At 38.4% G+C, this 16,513-nt stretch overlaps 1 protein-coding gene across 2 annotated transcripts in view; it reads right to left on the reverse strand.

Moving 5' to 3' along the window:
- The window catches only part of LOC111396623 (vacuole membrane protein KMS1-like), a 13,655-nt gene extending 2,855 nt beyond the window's left edge, over positions 1-10,800 (reverse strand). The window contains exons 1-5 of one of the 2 annotated variants that reach the window (XM_023023041.1): positions 10,403-10,796; positions 8,581-8,792; positions 8,177-8,255; positions 7,206-7,505; positions 6,789-6,946 (exon numbers count right to left, since the gene is read on the reverse strand). In XM_023023041.1, the coding sequence (XP_022878809.1) occupies positions 6,789-6,946; positions 7,206-7,505; positions 8,177-8,255; positions 8,581-8,792; positions 10,403-10,415 (762 nt within the window). In that variant the 5' untranslated portion in view covers positions 10,416-10,796. Of the gene's footprint in view, positions 1-6,788; positions 6,947-7,205; positions 7,506-8,176; positions 8,256-8,580; positions 8,793-10,402 lie in introns of both variants that reach the window. The other variant, XM_023023042.1, reaches the window with a different exon arrangement.
- Between the last annotated feature and the right edge of the window lie 5,713 nt (positions 10,801-16,513).

Raw genomic sequence — 16,513 nt, forward strand, 5'->3', positions numbered from 1 at the left:
AAAGTGTTAGAGAGGTTTAGCATGTCAGATGCAAAATCAGTTGCCACACCACTTGCAAATCACTTCAGATTGTCTAATAATCAGTGCCCAAAGAGTGAAGAAGATGTTGCAGAGATGTTAAAGGTACCTTATGCCAGCGCAGTTGGGTGTTTGATATATGTAATGGTGTGTACCAAACCAGATCTAGCACATGCAGTCAGTGTGGTTGGTAAGCATATGGCTAATCCTGGTAGAGAGCATTGGAGAGCTGTAAAGTGGATTTTCAGGTATTTGAAATGTACAATGGAGTGCGGGATCATGTTTGAGAGACAACATGGTGATATTTCAGTTCAAGGATATGTAGATGCAGATTATGCAGGGGACTTGGATGACAGAAGGTCCCATACAGGTTATGTTTTCACACTCGCAGGTGGGCCCATATGTTGGAGGTCAATGGTGCAATCACTTGTGGCATTATCTACAACTGAAGCAGAATACATGGCGGCAACTGAGGCAGCCAAGGAATTATTGTGGTTGAAAGGACTTGTCAAGGAGCTTGGAATCAAGCAAGATGGAATGAAGCTGTATTGTGATAGTCAGAGTGCCATCTTCCTAGCTAAGAATCAGATTTATCATGCAAGAACCAAACACATTGACGTGAGATTTCATAAGATAAGAGAGTTGGTTACTTCAGGAGAGCTGTTGTTAGAGAAGGTGCATACCTCAGAAAATGCAGCAGACATGATGACAAAGCCAATCACAATGGATAAGTTCAAGCATTGCTTGAACTTGATTAACATCTCTAACTGTTAGAGAAGATGTGTCCCAACCCATTGGATTTTATGTGCAATATTAAAGAGATGAAAAACGAAAATCAATACAAGAATTTTACGTGGTTCGGCAATGTGCCTACGGGGCCTCTCTAATAGCCTTGGAATTTGTTATTTCCATTCATGTGTGTGCATGTGGCTCATATAGAGTGGAACACAGGGCTTGGATCAAATGGGCTGATGTTGGCGCGGGTTTAATTCACTGTCTAATTATTAGGGATGCTGAATGGGCTCGTTGCCCCCGCGGTACGGTACAGGGGTATTTTCTGTATGAGCTTTAAAATTTTATATGGGCTCAGGCTAGGGTTAGTATAAATAATATGTTGTAACCCTATTTTTTACAACTGAATAAAGAAATCTCCGCTTCGCTCTCGTGGACGTAGGCACATCGCCGAACCACGTAAAATTCTTGTGTTGATTTCCGTTTTTCATCTCTTTAATATTGCGCATAAAATCCAACAATTCAGTTGAATATAAAGAATTCAGTTCAGTATCCTTATCTTCTATAATCATAGCTACAGATTCATATACATTCTTATAGAATACTTCTTTCTTTTGAATTCACTCAATGATCCCTCCTCACTCTCGTGTCTCAGACGAGGAAGCATCATGCAGGAGGCACTACAGGTCATTTTCATCAACATCAGACCAGCAGCAATCTCACGTTCTTAACATTTTGGTATCAGAGCATTCGGTTCTGGGAATATGACACTCACAGATCGAGTTGGGGAGTTGGCAGCAAGGTTTGACGCGTTACAAGAGGAAGTCGGGGTGATGAAATCGGATCTCCATAAGGACATGGCGGTGTTACTGGAGAAATTTGATGTGATGATGAAAAAGTGGGATGTACAAGAGCGCGACCGGAAGGAAAAGGGAAATTCACCTGGTTCGACAGAGCCAGCTATGAGTTCTGACGCTCCGCTCAAAACTCAGGAAACGGGGGGCGTTGTGAAAGGACGGTTGCGGCATGAAGAGATGGGGAAATGGGAGAACCGCAGCCGCCGGTTGGAAATGCCGGTGTTCAATGGAGAAGACCCAGATGGGTGGATTTTTCGAGTCGAAAGATACTTTAATATGAACCAGTTCACGAACTGGGAGAAGGTGGAGGCCGTCGGAATTTGTCTTGAGCGGGAAGCACTCGCATGGTTCCTTTGGGAAAACGGCTGGCAACCTCTATCGAGCTGGGAGGAATTGAAAATTCTGTTGCTAGCCAGATTCCGTCCATCACAGGAGGGGACTCTTTTGGAGAAATTTTTGGCGTTGAATCAGGACGGGTCGGTGAAGGATTATCGCCGTAAGTTTGAGGTCCTTGCCGCTCCTCTGCCGGAGATTCCAGAAACCGTGCTAGAGGGGAATTTCATAAACGGGTTGAGTCCAATGATAAGGGCTGAGGTTAGGATGCTTAACCCTCAAGGATTGGGCCAGATTATGGAAGTGGCCCAGCGGGTCAAGGACCGAAATGAATCAGTGAAGAGGGCCCAGTCGTGGAACAACCCATCTCGCAACAGAAGCCCAAGTTATAATCAATTGGCTAGCCCAGCATGAGTAACCCAAGTCACGCAAATAATTTTCCCAAATCAGTACCCGTGTTCCCTCAATCGCATCCCCCGGCGATTACGACCACCCCTAAGCCAATGGCGGTGGCGATCCAGCGGCCGGCAACAGCTATAAAATCGGAAGGCTCCTTCAGGCGCTTGACCTACGCTGAGCTTCAGAGGAAAAGGGAAAAAGGCCTCTGCTACCGTTGCGATGAAAGGTATAATTCGGGTCATAGGTGTAAAAATCGCGAGCTGCAAATTCTACTGGTGCAGGAGGAAGTAAGTGATATACTAGAGGAAGGTTGTGGAGAAGAAGAAGAAGACAAGGTTGGGGATATGGTAGAGTTATCAATTAAATCAGTCGTAGGGCTGACATCTCCAAAGACCATGAAGCTCGAAGGCAGCATTATGGGGTAGACAGTGATAGTATTAATTGATTGTGGAGCTACCCACAACTTCATCTCTGTTGAAGTAGTTCAGAAATTGGCAATACCAATTACGGGTTCAGCGAGTTATGGGATTCTCATGGGAAATGGACTGTCAGTGAAGGCTGGAGGGATTTGTAAAAGAGTTGTGGTCTCCCTGCAAAATATTGTGGTGGTAGAAGATTTCCTGCCAATGGAATTGGGATGTACCGACATTATTCTTGGAATGAAATGGTTGGAATCATTGGGCAAAACGCAAGTGAATTGGGGGACCCTGACTATGCGGTTCAAGTTAGGAGGGGAACCTGTAATGCTGCAAGGTGACCCCGGCTTAGATAAGTCTCAGGTGTCATTGAAGACAATGATCAAGTCGTTTAAGCAGGAGGAGCAGGGCATTTTGCTGGAGCTGGGTAATGTTGGAGTTGAGGCCGGGAAGACCGTTATTGATGTTCCCAACATTTTTGATGAAGTATTACAGCAACATTGCAAGGTCTTTGAAAGCCCCAATGAACTTCCTCCCCAACGATCGAAGGATCATTCCATTATACTGCAGCCAGGGGTGGCGCGGGTAAACGTGCGCCCATATCGTTACCCGTACGTGTAGAAGAATGAAATTGAGAGGTTAGTCAAAGAGATGTTGGCCACAGGGGTAATACAGCCCAGTTTCAGTCCATTTTTGAGCCCCGTCTTGTTGGTTAAGAAAAAAGATGGGAGTTGGAGATTCTGTGTAGATTATCGGGCGCTGAATAAAGTGACGGTGCCTGATCGTTTCCCAATTCCAGTGATAGATGAGCTGCTGGATGAGTTACACAGGGCGAAAGTGTTTTCCAAGCTAGACTTGAAATCTGGTTACCACCAGATCAGGGTTAAACCAAAGGACATTCCCAAGACAGCTTTCCGCACTCACGAAGGTCACTATGAATTTTTGGTCATGCCGTTCGGATTGACCAATGTGCCAGCGACTTTTCAGCATCTGATGAATGAGGTGTTCAAACCTTATCTGCGAAAATTTGTACTTGTCTTTTTTGATGACATTTTGGTCTATAGTCGATCAATGGAAGAGCACTTGCGACACTTGGGTTCGATTTTGGGGACCTTACAAGACCACAAGCTTTACGCCAACAAGAAAAAGTGTCTGTTTGGCCAAATGGAAATTGAATATCTGGGCCATGTGATTTCTGAGAAAGGGGTGGCTGCTGATTGGTAAAAAATTGAAGCAATGGTCAGTTGGCCGAGTCCAAGTAATATTAAGGAGTTACGAGGGTTCTTGGACCTCATCGGATATTACCAGCGCTTCGTGGATGGTTATGCTAAGGTCGCTTGGCCCTTAACTGAGTTGCTTAAGAAATATCGTTTTCGCTGGGATGGGGAAACAGAAGCAGCCTTCCAGAACCTAAAATCAACCATGATTAATGTTCCAGTGCTCGCCTTACCCAACTTCTCACAGGACTTCATGGTTGAAACAGATGCTTCCGATCAAGGTCTAGGGGCAGTATTGATGTAGAACAACCACCCGATTGCATATTTCAGCAAGGTTTTACCCCAGGCCGCCCAACAAAAATCAGTTTATGAGAGGGAGCTAATGGCCATCGTATTTGCCATACAGAAATGGCGTCATTACTTGGCTAGACGACATTTTGTGGTAAGAACGGACCAACGAAGTCTTAAGTACTTACTGGAACAACGTTTGATCAGCGAAGACCATCAAAAGTGGCTGACTAAAATTATGGGGTATCAATTTGACATTCAATACCGGCCGGGACTAGAGAACAAGGCTGCTGACGCCCTATCCCGAGTTCAGCCAACCCTGAGTTTATTAGAACTATCCACTCCTCGCGTTTTGCAGATAGAGGAGATTAAGAAGGAAGTGGCAGCTGATGACATTCTGGGGAAGTTAGTGACTGACCTGCAAACTGGAGGCAATGTAAAAGCTGGATATGAGCTGGTTGAGGGTGTTTTATGTTACCGAGGAAGGGTAGTTCTGCCCAGTCAGTCCCCATTCGTCACTCTCATGTTTCAAGAGTGTCATGACTCTAAGGTAGGGGGTCACTCCGGATTCCTCAAGACATACAAGCGGGTCGCAACAGAAGTCTATTGGCTGGGGATGAAGAAAATGGTGGAGTATGTGGCAAGGTGTGGGGTGTGTCAACAGAACAAATATATCGCTTTATCGCCTGGGGGACTCTTGCAACCATTACCGATCCCAGAGTTAGTTTGGGATGACATCTCCATGGATTTTATTGAAGGCCTACCACGATCCAAGGGTGTGGATACAATTTTGGTCGTTGTGGATCGATTAAGTAAGTATGGGCATTTCATTGGATTGAAACACCCTTCCACTGCCCCCATCGTGGCTGAAATATTTATACGGGAGGTAGTTCGCTTGCACGGGCTCCATTGTATCAGATCGAGATAGAATTTTCATGAGTACTTTCTGGGCTGCCTTTTTCAAAGCTCAGGGGACTGCTCTCAAGTACAGTACGGCCTACCATCCGCAGACCGATGGTCAGACAGAGGTCCTCAATCGGTGCCTGGAAACGTATTTAAGGTGCTTTGCTTCGGGTAGGCCTCGGGTATGGAACCAATATCTACACTGGGCTGAATTTTGGTATAATACTTCCTTCCATACCGCTACCAAACATACCCCTTTTCAGATTGTATATGGCCGAGATCCTCTTTAGATTTTGGCATTTGAAAAGGGAATGGTTGCCAGCTCAGCAGTGGAACAACTGTTATTAGACCGTGATGCAGTCTTGAGGGACCTTAAAGCACAGCTTTCTAAGGCTCAAACGAAAATGAAAGAAGTAGCGGATGGGCATCGCCGTGACATTCAGTTTGCTGTGGGAGATCTGGTTTATCTCAAACTCAGGCCATATCGTCAAAAATCTGTGGCAAAACGGCATTCTGAGAAGCTGTCACCACGATATTATGGCCCATTCGAGGTCGAGTCAAGGGTTGGGCAGGTGGCTTACAAACTGAAACTCCCTGACACTGCAGCTATTCATCCTATTTTCCATGTATCCCAGCTCCGGAAGGCCATTGGTGATATACAGCCAGCGTCTACACTTCCACCTCCACTGACTAATATGGGGGAGTTCATTATGGAACCGGAAGCCGTGTTAGGAGTTCGCCCTAATTCTACTTGGGCAGCAGCAGGACCAGATGTCCTAATTAAGTGAAAGGACCTACCAGAATTTGAAGCAACTTGGGAGCCCTTTGAAACCATCAGATTGCAGTTTCCTAGCTTCCACCTTGAGGACAAGGTGGATTTCGGGGCGGGGGGAGATGATAGGCCCCCAATCCAATTCACCTATGCGAGAAAAGGGAAAAAGAAGGGCACATCCAATATAGAAGGTGGCTAGGACATTTAGTTATTAGCCAGGGGTAAAAGGGGTAATAACTTGTAGTAGGAATTCTAATAAATAGAAGGTGGTTGGCAAGTCTGTGGCAGGAAACCACTGGGAATTCAGTTAGGGAGGGGAGAGACCGGGCCTCTCTAATAGCCTTGGAATTTGTTATTTCCATTCAATTGAATATACAGAATTCAATTCATTATCCTTATCTTCTATAATCATAGCTACAGATTCATATACATTCTTATAGAATACTTCTTTCTTTTGAATTCACTCACTGATCCCTCCTCAATCTCGTATCTCAGACGAGGAAGCATCACGCAGGAGGCACTACAGGTCATTTTCAGCAACATCAGACCAGCAGCAATCTCAGGTTCTTAACATAAGTTTGTCAAACTTACTTTTAAATTATTTATTGAGTCAAACATGACATGATTCTAAATGACATTTTTCACTAAATCTTAGCTCACTTTTTAGAAAAGTAACTTTTAAACACAGAGAAACATGCTATTGTCCAACAGAGTGGTTGATGTATTCGGAACAAGTAACTACATGCTATTTATCCGCACAACTAAAATATGGCAGACAGTAAATAACATAATCAAAAATGTACCAAGCTGCATATGAATCGTTAAAAGAATGAGCATGAATAACAAAACTAACCGAAGCAAGAGCTAGAATAGTAAAGAAGTTCAAGTATTGGGCATGTGACAGGAACCAGCGCTTAATTTCATTTAGCCTAGCAGATATAATGCCATTCTCTTCGCTTGTGGACACATTCAAGTTTTCCATGGCACCCACTCTATCACCTGATATGCTCGCTGTAAAAGAAAATATATAGAAGTCCTGAACAGATTCAATATTAACTAATAGCAGGATAAGACTCTTTGAATTAAAAATAAGACACACTGATCCACGTAAAATTAACAATCAGCATCAGAGTGTAAATAAATTTTTGAAAACTAAGTAGCTGTTTTGCTAATAAGTGTAAGAAAGGTAATTAATTTAAACATTTTTTAGGAATATAAATTTACTTAAAAGTAGCTTCAAGTTATTGTATACTGTGCAAAAATCTCATACCTGCCCTAGAAATAAAATACGGCGGAAGTTCTCCAAGTGCAGTCCCAAGGCCCCACAGGATTGCCTCTAATTGGACCTGGGGCAATATGCTACCAAGCGGAACCTGTGTACCACGTGAAGGCAAAAACAAAGGGGGTCCGAAATCTGCACAATCCTTCCCAAGCCATGAAGGGCCTCTTTTCAATTGTATTGTATCATACGGAGCACTTTTGATGTCTATTCTGCCACATTGCATTGCTTTAATCGTGAATAAAGCAATATGGGGCCCCAAATAGAGAACAAAAGTGTGCAACCCAGATCCTATGAAAAATAAAACAATGACGGGTTTCAATAAAAATTGGATAAGTTGTTGCTACAAAGACAGCAATGGGATTTATTATATTTCAGAAGAATTCAAATAATAGGCTGTCCACCAAATTATATATTTTGATAAATTAAATTCCTCAGCTTGATTCCAATAAAAGGATGAGATTTCTCCAACGTTTTGAAACCAATAGTGTTTAAAGTTTTGGGGCAGGTACAGGTCCACCTACCCCGAGCTTATCCATGATTTTAACTAAAACTAGTAATACAGTAAATTCTAGGATTATTCCTAAAATATCATTCACACAAACAAATAGACTCCACTCAGCAGTTTCATGTCTACAATCCAAATATCACACTTCTAACTCCATTCCCCACCAGTCAACCTGACTGGACACTCCTCCCTTCCAACTGGCTGCTATTCCTGAAGCCTTGAATCTTTGGTTCACAATTGCCAACTCTGGTGATTTACGGGAGTGGTGCTTAAGTCATTGTTTCTTACTCTCAACTAAAATTTGGTTGATTGGTGTGGTTACTATTTAAGATTTGGTTCAAAGAGAATAATCAACTAACAGCATTCTCAGATTTTATCATCAGCAATATAGAACTATCAAGATTATCAAGGAATCAGAAAACACCATGCCTGTCTTAGAGTCAATAATGCTTACCAAGGCCAATAGAAGATGCAACGCCAAGAGCCACCCACCATAATCCAAACTGTATATAACGTAGAACTTCCTCAACATGCTGCACAACATAGAAAAATGTAAGACCATTATAAACATTAATCTAAGATCAAGAAGTTGAAGCAACAACAATCTAGCAAGGAAATGATCCTCCTTTGTCTATAATAGAGATACGGAATCTAAACTTGAAACAACAAACAAGTGACGTAAAGAGCTCTTAAATAAAATAATGAATTCTTTAGGGAGCATCCTAGAACTGTGCCGCATAATATGACATGGTTCCAAAGGAAACAAGGGATAGATGCTTCTTTACCAGTAGGGCAAATCTTCAGCCCCTTCAGAACAATATATATAAAGAATAACAATGAACCGACCGATTTGATTACCTTCTCATGAGGGCCATCAATAGTCACAAGTAGTACCCCAGCTATCGCAATAATGGTACTGAACAGCATAATCCAACCACCATGTGACAAAAGATATGCTACTGAGCGCCTGAGGTACTTAACAACAGCTAGAATGAAAAACTTCAGTGTTCTGACAGGCTGTGTTATCAGAGTCAAATTTTCTAGTTCTTTTTCATGCTTAACACGAAGTCCTGCAAAGAGAAAATTTGACAACTCAAAATAATATGAAAAAAAATCCACAGTGGTAAAACAAATATATAAATACTTCATCTCATTTCCCAGAAATTTGATAATAGTAGGGATGACTGAGAGCATGTTTGGCGAGCTTAAAAAGAAGTACAATTATTTTATAATAACTTATTATTTTCAAACATGTTTGAAAAACTCACTTTGAAGTAACCAACCCAAAAAAAAAAAAAAAAAAAAAAAAAAAAATTAAATTTTTTTTAAAAATAAAAAATTTAAAAAAAAAAATTTTTTTTTTTTTGCTTTCAAATTGAAAAAAGTAATTTTAAAGTTTACCTATTTGCTTATAAGTAAGCGTTTTAACCATAGGCAAGCATGCTCTTATGTACAATTTCTTTTGGGTTTTACATATATCTTCAATAGCTCATATTCCATAGGCCTGTAGTTATGTAGTGTCGCAATAGTTATATAACTGCATCAAAAGTGACATTCTACAGGTATTTCCTTTCTACAAATATACAAAAATATAAAGTCATATCCTAAGGGCTACTTTCTCTATGGACTATGCTAAATAGAGTAAATTCAATTGTACTTTTGATATCATAGATATCAAATACTACCTACCGATCTTCTAAGCTTCTGAGCTAGAAACAAAGTTTGTTAATTTTGCAGCATGAACCTATGAAGCATAGTCATCCAAGAACATTTGCAGCCATATCTAAACACCAGCATTGCTCTTTCCCTTGCTCTCACCGACAAACTAATGATGAAAATCAAACAGAGTATTATTTTTCTCATTGTTGGAATCGTTTGGCAATTTTCTAACCTTTACAAAGGCCGGCATAATTGTGTTAATAAGCAGTCATGCTTCGCTAACCTTAAAAGGTGCTTAGGAGAAATGCATGGCTAACTTTGAAGGGTTCAGCCTCGGACCTATGTAAATTAGTACATAGCAGCATAGTTCGAGAATCAACAGTGTTCAAATTTCAGGAGCTATAGATCATCAATACAACATACCCCACAGCCACGTGTCATAATGTAGAGGAGGCGAAAGAAGGGATAGAGTTGTTAATGTAATACATATATTAGGTTAAGGGTAGTTTAGTCTTTTATATTTCCTTTGTTTTCTAGTATTTAAGCTCATTGTAATCTCATATATTTGCCTTAAGTTTGGAGGCTGCAACAAGAGTTTCTCCATTCTTCACATCTGTTTGTCCTTCTCCTTTGTTTGATTATCAATTTGGTTGGTTATTTTCTACAAGAGTACGATTCACTTACCTCACTGGGGTAAGCGAAATCATTTTTCCCATACTCTCGGAACATACTCATGAGTGAAAAAGTGTCGTGCAGATATGCGTGTGCGCGTGTTCATTTGAATCCCCTAAAATCCGACAAAGGAACCCTAACAATAGCTATGCTCTTGTCAATTGAACAAACTCACAAACTATCAAATTCAAATCATGCAATCGAAAATTCATATTCATATTAAGCTCCTAAGCACGAATCGGCCTTTTCTTCTATCAGTAATATAAGAAAGATCCAACTGTTAAAATAAAATCCCAAATGAAAAATCAAATCTTTTATATACAAAAAATTAGTAAACTGAAAAACTTGCCTGAGATCGACATGTCTTTATCTTCAGACACAGAGAGAATTCTTATTGGAATTTGATTTTTTCTTGGACCCCAAATCTTCTCTATAATCTTTCACATGCCATTTCAAACGCAATTTTCACACGCAATCACCCTTCCGTGTATACGATTGTATATTAATTTGCTCAGGTAAATGTTTATCTGTTGAATCCAAGACTATCGGATTAGAGAGAGAAGAAGAGCATTATTATTGAGAGTAAAATCAATGGATTTTTTTAGAGAGATCCGAGGATTCTTAAGCAAATTGTATAAGAAAAGAAAAAATGAACAAAAAATGGGTGCGCCTTGCGTAAGATCAAACATACGATTAGAAAACTAAACAAACTAGAATTCCTCGAAAATGTGTACAATTATATAAAATATTGGCTTCATTAGCATTCTTTTCAAAACGTATTTTTCCTCAATCTTCTTTTCAACTACACGTTATTCAATAAAATAATATTATACAAAAATTTAAAATTTTTTTTATTTTTTAATCACGCATTCTTCATTAAATTACTATTTCAGATCACTCTTTTTTTTTTTTTTTTTTATTTTGCAAAAAATGAACATCAAACAAGCTATGAGAAGGAAAGCTTTAACCATACATAAATATTATTGCAATCATGCTATAAGTACAGAAATCACATGACGAGATTCATTGAAGAATGATAAAAGAAAAGAAAAAACAAAGCAGACAAATCAAATGTTGCCATTCCGTCAAGAATTCCATGTACTTGGGGCAGTAAAATATTATCCTGTAAAACGTTTTTTTAACCGATTTTTTTATTATATGCAAGAAAATGTAATTGATTTTTTGAACAAAAAATAGGACATGCAGGAAATTCATATTATTTGGTGCAGTCATTGTAAGTGGAACATGAAGTGCGAAGTCAAACTTTTGATTGAGGTGAAGTATTGGCTTCAAAATTGACAAAATCAAAATTAGGTCGGACTTTAAAAACATCCAACAACTGCCAAAATGATATACTACTTTGGCAAAAAATTATTTCTCGCTTAATTTCAACATGAGAAATATTGACATATCTTTGCAAGAAAAGAGATGTCTTGAACAATCGGAGAAGCACTTTGATAAACAGATTTGATCTTGACCGATTCTAATGTTCAAAATTTAATTCTACACGCTTGATCACAAGGCCTAATAGTAGAACAAGATGGCTTCCGCTCGCTATAATGCATGAATTCTAAGGGCCTTTTACATGAGCACGATTAATTCCACCAGTGATTTAACTTAGATGATGGTTGATTTAAATCATTAGCATGACACATAATATCAAAACAACTAGATTTAAAAAGAACATATCTTTATTATTAACAAATTTGTGGGGATAACATGAATTTACTATGTTTGAAGTATGACATATTTGTGAATTTCAATGTATTTAGAGATGAAAAGGACTACTCGTAAAGACATAAATTAGCATGTTTTAATATGATATTTGACCTGAAAATTGTTTTATATTGGACATGAATTCATAGACCCTTTTGATATAAGATTATCATTTAGGATTGTCAAAATGGGTAGGTTGACCTTGATATCTCACCTTCTATCAAATATGATTTGCCACAATGGCATTCTTTCTCGAAATTGGGGAAATCGGATTGAAACCAAATAGAACTGATCGAATCTGTTTTGATGCCTCTACTAAATGCGTCAATTTTGGTCCGTGTATCGAGAAAAAGTCGGTTTCGATTCACTTCTTGGTACTACCTTTAGAACAAGTAGTGAGTTCGGTTCATTAGAATTTCTCTTTTTGCTTGTATCAAGATGTACTAGATTTTTGAATATGAGATCCTATAATTATTTCGAGTCAAAATTTCATTATTCGCACACCTTTTCTGCTTTCCTCTGTAGCAAAACCTAATGGATAATCAAAATTCAAGTCTAAATAATTTTACAAATACTTTACAAATTCATAGCTTTAATGCAATCCAATAGGGAAAATATATATATATATATATATATATATATCCTTCAAGAATCAATATTATTGAAGGTTATTAAAGATAATCGTGTTTTAAATACTACATGTACTTTAATATATATTTTTATATGAATTTTCTTAAGAATTAATTTTATATCGAGATTTTATCGTTTATACTATGTTTAATATTTTATCCTTTTGTTTGCCTTTATGAGTTGATTTTGAGTGAATTCTTATTTGTTGCCTTTTTAATTGATTTTTTGTACTATTAGTTTACAAGAATGACAAATGATTGCATACTCTATTTTCGTCTTTTTCAATTTGATGAGAAGTTTTATACTTTATTTTTATAATTTTTCAATATAAAGAACGGATCGGATCGAATCGGAACCAATTGTTTTGGTTTCGATTTGGTTCTATAGTTGGATATAAAACTAGTGGTTCCATTTTCTAAAATTTTCATTGGCACTTGATTCAGTTTGATACCCTTTAGAATAGGACCGAATTAGATTGCGTCCATTCCTAGGTTCCATTTATGAAATACCTGGAGTATAATAGATGGTTCTAGTTATTGAAATATTCGGACCGACTCACCCAACACTCGGGGCTATAAAGAATGATACGAGTTTAAATTTTATGGTTGAACTTGTATTATTTATTGATTTGAACTTGTATGAAAATAAACATATTAATATTTTAACATTTATACTTAGAATGTCTAAACTTAAGTGTTATAGTGAAATTACAGACCAATACATTTATTTTGTCACTTTTTGAAAAATGTTATTTTATGTTGCAAAAATCGTGATCTAAAACCCAAGCAAATCCCAAAAAATAGTTTGGTTTGATTTGATTTGGAAAATGAATGGTTAGTCTGCAATTTTTCAAACCTTGTTTTGACTTGAGAATAATGCAAAAATCTTTCGACACACGGCTGTAAAAGACATCAAAAACTCTTTTAATTTACTTTTAGCTTTTGGTTTTTTAGTATGACACCCCGGATATACAAATAGATCGTCGGGCATTAAGCTCGATACAATTCATTCATTATCACTGTCCAACTCATGAATTGACCTGATTCAAAACGGGCGAATCTCAATCCAATTTCTCAACCGATGTGTCACCACGGGATTGGGCAACCCAACCCATTTTCACAAACCTAATGTAAAAACAAGTAACAAGATATTGTTGTATATTTTTGAAATCATTGCACTCCATTACCTGGGATGCATACGTCCCATAGAAATTATTTACCTCAGACTGTCAATTGAAACTGTAAACTTGAAAATATTGAAAATTATTAATTAGACAAGGATTAGTAAGCTCGGCCATATTTGATGGGAGTGGCCAGTTTCATTTTAATGGCAACGTTTAGTTATTATTTTACAAAATTAATAACTTGATCGAATCTTAAATCTTGTCCTATGTGGAGTAAAATGTTGGAGATTTTAATAAAGGAGAGATGTTTGGGATCCACTGCACATTAACATCTCCTTAATTTTTAGATGGATAATGTCCGTTTGGACAGAAGCGCGATAGAGCAATGTTGCGTGGAAGTAGAAGATCCTTGGCTCGTGCGTCTCATACACTTTGGTCGTACTTCAAGAATTTAGAGTAGAGCTAATTCCGTCCCTATTAAGTTGAGCAATTTAATCTTATTTGACTTTCCATAAATATCGACATATTTAGCTCAATCATTCTAAGTACAACTTCGAGTTAATTTTTCCAATGGTTACTAAACTTACATCTATGTTTTCGATTCTTCACTAAAATTTAAGATATTGAGTTTTGACCATTCAACTTATCCAAAAGTTGGATGTTACTATATAACTTCCATTTTAAACTACTAACGAAATTGGTGACGTGACTAACAGAATATACTTATGGCTCCTTGTTATGTCGTTAAACTTTGAGGTGGTGAAATTTTGGTCACTAAACTTTGCCAAAGTCCTCGATTGATCACTACACTTTGAAAAATCTTTTATTACTCACTAAACTTTGATATGACCGAATTTTGGCCACTGAATTTTGAGGTAGTCGAATATTGGCCACTAAATTTAAAAAACGTTTTCTATGCTGACAATAAATTTGGATTTAATTAAAATTCCTAGTCAAATTTTGGATTAAAATTTGAACTTAATCCAATTTTAACAACAAATTTATTGTTTGTTTCGTTGCAAGTAGTAGTCACTTTATTTGTACAACTTTGCAAGCGTTGTTGATCCCACGAGGAATGATTACTCAATTATACAAAAGTTAAATTTAATATTAATATATTTTTGTAAAATTTTAAGAAATTTACAAATGCCAAATTTAAGGTAACCACAGCTAACATCACATCCCCATCTTTCTCGTCACAATGAACTCATCAAAATCAGCATAGCAACAATATCCCAAAATTCAAACTTTAGCTCCTCTTCTCCATCCATCCATTGAAAGCCCAAATAAAACTAAACCCATACCCAAACAATAACCAAGCCCAACAGTAAACTCAATTGACCAAAACCCAAGTTAAAACCCAACTCATAATCTATAGCCCAAATAATATTTCCACCCAATCAAACAAGCCCCATTTAACTCAAGCCCAACCTTCAGCCCAATTGCTCACAGATAGGTTAACCTAAAACATATACTACAGGCTACAACTCATATGCCATATAACAAAATACCCAATTAAATTACTGGCTCATTAGCCCAATAACCACCCCAGCAGGCCCAACTAACCAATCCACTAAACCACAAACGCATAAATTTCGACCCAACAAACAAACAACCCATAACTAACCAGCCCAAGTATTATCAACTGGCTCAATCTACATCTTGGGCCCATTTCGACAAACCCATCAACCCGGCTAGCCAATATAAACAAATCCATATTTTATTAACCAAAACCTACATATCATAGACCCAATTTCATACTCTAGTAGTCCAGTGCCCATCTACAGCCCATAACCCACGAAACCAAACCTGGCCCAATCTTCCCAACTTCATCTTCTCCAGCGCTGCCGCTGCGGCTGTAGCTGCATCTCATCGACACCAACCCACATCCAACATTACCGACCACCATATGCGCCACTTCCTACAACCATAATACTCAACCCAACCATTGTTTCGACTCCTAACTCCAGATTCACAAACTATTGTAAACCCTTAACAAATGTCTCCCTCTTCATCTCATTCATTAACAATTTTTTTCAGAAATTATCACTGTAATCCACCCTAGGTAACACCCTTGCCATAGCATTAGCCGCCCACCGGTCATAAACCAAACAAACCAACACCGACCGACCACGCCATGACGATATGACCGAAATGGAGGACAAGGATTCGGGAACTCCAAAGGTCGAACCCCGCTCACCTGAAACCAAAGCCACCTGCTGCAACTACCAAATCACCTGCAGCTTCTCCATTTTTTTTCTCCGCAGCCGCGAACATATCACAAAGTTTTGACCATCGGACTAGCGGCACAAGGCCGCTCGTCGGAGAACGACACCTTGCAAGTTTAACCCAAAATCAAACCCGCTCTGATACCATGTAGAAAATAACAAACCAAAGATGAAGAATGGAGGAGAAAGAGAGAAAATCGATTGATAGCAGCATCCAAACTTGGGTCAAAATATAAGATTACAATGGTTTAGTTAGTACAAAACTAAGGAAACGTGCTAAGACTAAACTACCCTTAATTTAATTAACTTATTACATTAACACAAACCACTAATGTATTGAAGTTCTGGTTGTGCTTTTCGTTCACCTAGATGGATATACTCTGTATGGGAGCAAGGAAGCCCTTGTCAGAATGGTTGGATTCAACTAGCTGGCGTTCATTACTTATTGATATAGATATGTAAAATGTCTGCATACCTACTCTGTAATGTTGATGAAATATGGCTTCAGTAATCTACCTTGGTGTAAATGGTACTTTTGTTTCTCTGAAATTTTCTGGACTAAAAGAGGGTGCAGTTTTGCGCACAGAAAAGAGAGCATGACCGTTTCTTGGCTGCGATATGTACACTATTATCTAAAATATTAGAGAATTATGTGCATTTAACATTGCGGCATTGGACCTATGAGTTCACCTTTGCTAAAGCAGGTGTTGTCGGAAATTTGACTAACGCAATCAAAAGAACAAATAAAATAAGCAGAAAAAAA

This window comes from Olea europaea, chromosome 7 (assembly GCF_002742605.1).
Source record: "Olea europaea var. sylvestris chromosome 7, O_europaea_v1, whole genome shotgun sequence".
NCBI classification, from domain to species: Eukaryota; Viridiplantae; Streptophyta; class Magnoliopsida; order Lamiales; family Oleaceae; genus Olea; species Olea europaea.